Source organism: Neoarius graeffei, chromosome 4 (genome assembly GCF_027579695.1).
Source record: "Neoarius graeffei isolate fNeoGra1 chromosome 4, fNeoGra1.pri, whole genome shotgun sequence".
Classification (NCBI taxonomy): Eukaryota; Metazoa; Chordata; class Actinopteri; order Siluriformes; family Ariidae; genus Neoarius; species Neoarius graeffei.
Window position 1 is genome coordinate 47,691,152 of NC_083572.1, and position 6,000 is coordinate 47,697,151.

Consider the following 6,000-nt stretch of genomic DNA (forward strand, 5'->3'; position numbering starts at 1 on the left):
GTTTTTATTTGAGTATATGTTTAATTTACCATGCAAACGTCAAATAATTAAACATGAGTATAAGGGAATAATGCATTTTATTACATTGTATAAAAAATCCCAACTAAATAGCCCAACAGTTTGGGCACTGAAACACACTTTGACTCCGAGCTGCTGTCCTGCTCCTACTCCTGCTGAGTGGTGGGACGGGGTGTCGGGATGTCCTTATCCTTATCGCTGAGCATGGCACAATGGCCTGACAGCGATGATGGGATTGCAATGTCCTCACTTCTGGGCGTTGTTAGCTGAAACATACATGAAAATCAGCATATATAATATTAATTACATAAGCATATAGATACTGAAATGAATGTTTAAAGCATGTGTATTTACCTGTGAAAATCCCTCTGGCGGGGTGCTGTGCCTTCTGCCGGCTTGAAGGCATACTTCTCTCTGTCTGTGCAGGGCTCGCTGGTGCTGCTACCATCATCGTCAAATTCTTCCTCCTCCTCCTCTGCTGTTTCAGGCTGGGTTATTTCACTTTTGCTCACTTCTTCTTGGGTCCCATTTTCTAAACTTTAAACTGAAAATTTTTAAATTTTTCCCACAAAATATCCAATGTTCTTCAGTCAAAAGACAGATGCAGAATGCTGCAGACACACTGGTTTTATACCCACTCCTGCCTGGCTTGCATCACATGCAAGTTGAGTGATTGTAACGTGCTAATCACATGCATCACACACGCTTCACAAGTGTGGCCCGAACTCGTAACTCAGGAAACTGGTAAAATGCAAGTCTCACACACACTGATCATGTGCGTCAGATATACGCTTTCCACGGGCTAACGGCGCAATTTTTTCCACGCCTCGAGGAAGTCAGGTGTGCAACCTGTACTTGACAAGTACTTTGCCCGTACTCCTCCCCCAAACTTTCCCCCGGGTTCACCGTGACCCTGCAGCACGGCTTCGAGCTACCAAACCCTGTGACCCATGCGTGTCCAAAACACTTACGGCGGGTTGTGAGTGAGGCTTAAGAAATGCACTGGCAGTTGGATAAAAACATGTAGTGTAATCACAGCTAAAATATGTTTCAATATCAAAAGGAGTGGGTGGCACGGTGGTGTAGTGGTTAGCGCTGTCGCCTCACAGCAAGAAGGTCCGGGTTCGAGCCCCGTGGCCAGTGAGGGCCTTTCTGTGCGGAGTTTGCATGTTCTCCCCGTGTCCGTGTGGGTTTCCTCCGGGTGCTCCGGTTTCCCCCACAGTCCAAAGACATGCAGGTTAGGTTAACTGGTGACTCTAAATTGACCGTAGGTGTGAATGTGAGTGTGAATGGTTGTCTGTGTCTATGTGTCGGCCCTGTGATGACCTGGCGACTTGTCCAGGGTGTACCCCGCCTTTCGCCCGTAGTCAGCTGGGATAGGCTCCAGCTTGCCTGCGACCCTGTAGAACAGGATAAAGTGGCTAAAGATAATGAGATGAGATCAAAAGGAGTGCCAAATATAATCCCAAGTGCATGTTTGAAGTTTGAATGATGATATAAATTGCTTTACATACAGGACACTTTTTCGATGGAATAAAAACAGTGTTCTATTCCCTTCTAGTGGGTTTCATTCATTTGGTTTGACAGCATGCAATATCGTTAGTATATCGCTTATCCTACGTGTATTACGTCACTCTACCCAATGGAGAATGAGCGTCGAATATGGTTTACGATATTGCATGGTTGTCAAGACAACATGACGTCTGAGATGTAAAACTTCCGCGCTAGCGAGCGACTGTGACAATTTGTAAACAAACATGGCCGCCTGTTTTGCTTTGTTAAATACGGAAGATTTTGAGAGAATTTTGAAAGAGAAAGAGGCGTTGAACACCCGAAAGGAATGTGTTTGTATAATAAAAATGTCTGGCTCTTTTTTTTTTCATGGTATATCAGATATATTCCATTCCACTTGTCTTTGACTCATTCAATATCATGCTAGCTGAATGGTATATATATCTGATATGCCACAAAAAAAAGCCAGCCAATATTATTTAAATGTTGTAAGGTTTGAGAAAAGTGTTACTGTACATGAATACATCTGTTTTATTTTATTATTAAATTGATATTTTTACTCTTTGTTTCTATCAGATTCGTTCAGATGGGCGTGTGTTGCATACAGATCAGGGCCTGCTTTTGCGCTCCCTGCAGCTCTCAGACGCCGGCACCTACCAGTGCACAGCCACAGAGAAGAATTTCAAGCACACGCTGGTCAAGCTTCAGTTGCTCGTGCTGTCAGTGCGCACTGTCAACAGCATCCAAATGGAAACCGGAGCCTCTATACCTGCCATGCCCGCTGTTCCCCTACAGACCAGTGCCTGGACACCCAGTGCTGAGCAGTACAAAGACCTGCTGACCATCCTGAGCCAGCCTGAGATGGGTTTAATCAACCAGTACTGCCAGGACTACTGGCAAATCGCTGAGCATGACAAGAAAGACCCATACGAGCCAAAGGAGCAGCGCAAACCACGTAACCGGAGACACCACGAGACCCAGAGGAGCTCAGCCGAGACATGAGGAGCAGGAGGAAGAGGAGGAGGTTGAGGAAGACGGAACAGCAACGCAGACGCGCAAAGTACATGCATCCACAAGACTCAAGCAAACGCTGAAACACACATAACACATGAAAATAAACGAAATTACAGCGTGACCCATGGACTAAATGGACACATTAGAGCAGCGAGCGTAGGCAGTATTTATTGTAGTTTGTACATAGTTAGGCTCTGTGGATATCTTTGTACTGAGAGCACAAAAAGAGAGAGAGAGAGAGAGAGAGAGAGAAACAGTTTTGTTTTGTGTATATGATTCTTCTGTGCAGATATTTTATTATTATTGTTCTTCGTATCGCATATTTATTATGGTGTTCTTGTCCTAATGAACTGTGTGATTGTATTACGGGGAAGACAAACGCACAGTTACATGCTGTATATACTGAGTGGATAAATACTCACGGTGCATCATTTATAGGTGCTCCTAATAGGCCACCATGTAATATACAGTACAACGAGGCATTAGCTCTAACACCAGTGGTTTTACTGACCAAGCAGTTTCCATGGATACAAGCTGGATTCCTGATCAGTCACACTTTATGTATGCTTTAGCTCAGGGGTGTCAAACTCATAATATTAGGGTCACATTACACTTAGTCCAATGCCCAAAGTGGGCCAGACAAAAAAAAAAGTCAGTTTTGTAGCCCAATAACACAGGAACCACTCCTCTTTACACCGTTTATTGAATACGCAAACAGCTTGAACATGTGCTGTATCTCCTCAATCCTGCCATTCATTACAAGAAAAGCTGTTTTTTTCATACACTGGTTTGCAAAAGTATTCACTCCCTGGATCTTTTCTACTTTTTTTGTAATGTTGCAATCTGAAATAGACTTGATTGGAATTACAGGTCAACGTTTTAGCATGTTGATAAAGAGTTACAAATCATTCTGTCAACAGCTAGCACATTTTCTCAGTAGCTGAGTTGATATCCTTGAGTTTTCTGCTCTGGGGTGGGTTTCCCATATAACGTTGCTTTTTAGGGCTAAAGAGCGAGTTAAGAGACGCTCTGAAGCAATGAACATTGTCTCTGTACGTGGTTTTCCCAAACTCATTCGTCTGAAGAGCAACATTACCAAGAGCTTCTTTGCAGTGCACGTCCCCGATATAGGCATTAGTAGTTGCTAAATCCAGTCGATGAGGTCACATGGCGTTCGTCTTTTACCAAAAAGCAGTGAAATAGAGTGTTTAAAATATGTTAATATATTGTATCATCATTAAGCATTACATATATAATATGGTAATTAATAATTGAAACTATTTTACATTTTTGGGCAATATTTTTTATTCCAAGCGTGTTTTTTTAATTTTATTTTTATTTTTTTTATTAAATGAATAAACGTTCACACGAAAGAATGAGCAAATAATAAACTAAATAATGAAGTAAATGTGTTCCCCGTGCCCGATTATTTTAACTGTTATCCACAATGGCAAGTTGGTAATGTTCTTCCTTATATGTGCCCATGCAGAGAGAGAGAGAGAGAGAGGTTTTGATCTGTCTTTACCTAAGGAGGTGTGCATGTGTGTATATAAGCTGGAATTAAAATGGATTTTTGGAGGGTTAGCACCATTTGATTTACACAACACGCCGACCACTTTAAAGGTGAAAAGTGTTGTTTTATTGTGACACAAACAATAATTAAGATGAAAAAACAGAAATCTGGAGTGTGCATAAGTATTCACCCCCTTTTGTATGAAACCCCTAAATAAGAGCTGGTCCAACCGATTCACTTCATAAGTCACATAATTAGTTGATTAAGATCCACCTGTGTGCAAACAAAGTGTCACATGATTGATCACATGATGTCTGTATAACCCAACCTGTTCTGGAAGGACCCTGACTCTGCAACACTACTGAGGAAGCAACATGAAAACCAAGGAGCCTCCAAACAGGTCAGAGACAAAGTTGTGGAGAAGTATAGATCAGGGTTGGGTTATAAAAATATCCCAAACTTTGAATATCCCAGGGAGCACCATTAAATCCATTGTAGCAAAATGGAAAGAATATGGCACCACTACAAACCTGACAAGAGAAGGCCGCCCACCAAAACTCACAGACCGGGCAAGGAGGGCATTAATCAGAGAAGCAACAAAGACACCAAAGATAACACTGAAGGAGCTGCAAAGATCCACAGTGGAGATGGGAGTATCTGTCCATAGGACCACTTTAAGCCGTACACTCCACAGGGTGGGGCTTTATGGAAGAGTGGCCAAAATAAAGCCATTGCTTAAGAAAACATGTTTGGAGTTTGCCCAACAGCATGCGGCAGACTCCCCAAACACACGGAAGATGATTCTCTGGTCAAATGAGACTAAAATTTATCTTTTTGGCCATCATGAGAAATGCCATGTGTAGCACAAACCCAACGCCCTGAGAACACCATTCCTACAGTGAAGCATGGTGGTGGCAGCATCATGCTGTGGGGATATTTTTCATCTGCAGGGACAGGAAAACTGGTCAGGACTGAAGGAAAGATGGATGGCATTAAATACAGGGCAATTCTGGAGGAAAACCTGTTTGAGTCAGCCAGAGGTTTGAGACTGGGACGAAGGTTCACGGTCCAGCAGGACAATGACCCTAAACATACTGCTAAAGCTACACTGGAGTGGTTTAAAGGGAAACATTTAAATGTCTTGGAATGGCTGTACACCAATGCAACCCATCTAACTTGAAGGAGTTGGAGCAGTTTTGCCTTGAGGAATGGGCAAAAATCCCAGTGGCTAGATGTGTTAAGCTAATAGAGACATACCCCAAGAGACTTGCAGCTGTAATTGTAGCAAAAGGTGGCTCTATAAAGTATTGACTTTGGGGGGTGAATACCTATGCACACTCCAGATTTCTGTTTTTTCATCTTAATTATTGTTTGTGTCACAATAAAAAAAAATGCACCTTTAAACTCCCCAAAAATCCATTTTAATTCCAGCATGTAATGCGACAAAACAGGACAAACACCAAGGGGAATGAATGCTTTTGCAAGGCACTGTACTCCCTGGTGGAAAACAGTGACTCAGTGTTTCAGTTCAATTACAGTTCTTCTAGAACGGATTCTAAATGGTCTTGATCGACACCCCTGCTTTAGTTAGGCTTGTAAATGTCTGAACATTTACAGTGCTCAGCGTAAATGAGTACACCCCCTTTGAAAAGTAACATTTTAAACAATATCTCAATGAACACAAACAATTTCCAAATTGTTGACAAGACAAAGTTTAATATAACATCTGTTTAACTTATAACGGGAAAGTAAGGTTAATAATATAACTTAGATTACACATTTTTCAGTTTTACTCAAATTAGGGTGGTGCAAAAATGAGTACACCCCACAACAAAAACTACTACATCTAGTACTTTGTATGGCCTCCATGATTTTTAATGACAGCACCAAGTCTTCTAGGCATGGAATGAACAAGTTGGCGACATTTTGCAACATCAATCTTT

At 41.9% G+C, this 6,000-nt stretch overlaps 1 protein-coding gene across 3 annotated transcripts in view; it reads left to right on the plus strand.

Moving 5' to 3' along the window:
- The window catches only part of sema3fa (sema domain, immunoglobulin domain (Ig), short basic domain, secreted, (semaphorin) 3Fa), a 156,231-nt gene extending 150,531 nt beyond the window's left edge, over window positions 1–5,700 (plus strand). For all 3 annotated transcript variants that reach the window (XM_060919287.1, XM_060919288.1, XM_060919289.1), the window contains one exon: window positions 2,107–5,700. In XM_060919287.1, coding sequence (XP_060775270.1) covers window positions 2,107–2,532 — 426 coding nt within the window. In that variant the 3' untranslated portion in view covers window positions 2,533–5,700. The remainder of the gene's footprint in view (window positions 1–2,106) is intronic.
- Window positions 5,701–6,000: the final 300 nt, after the last annotated feature.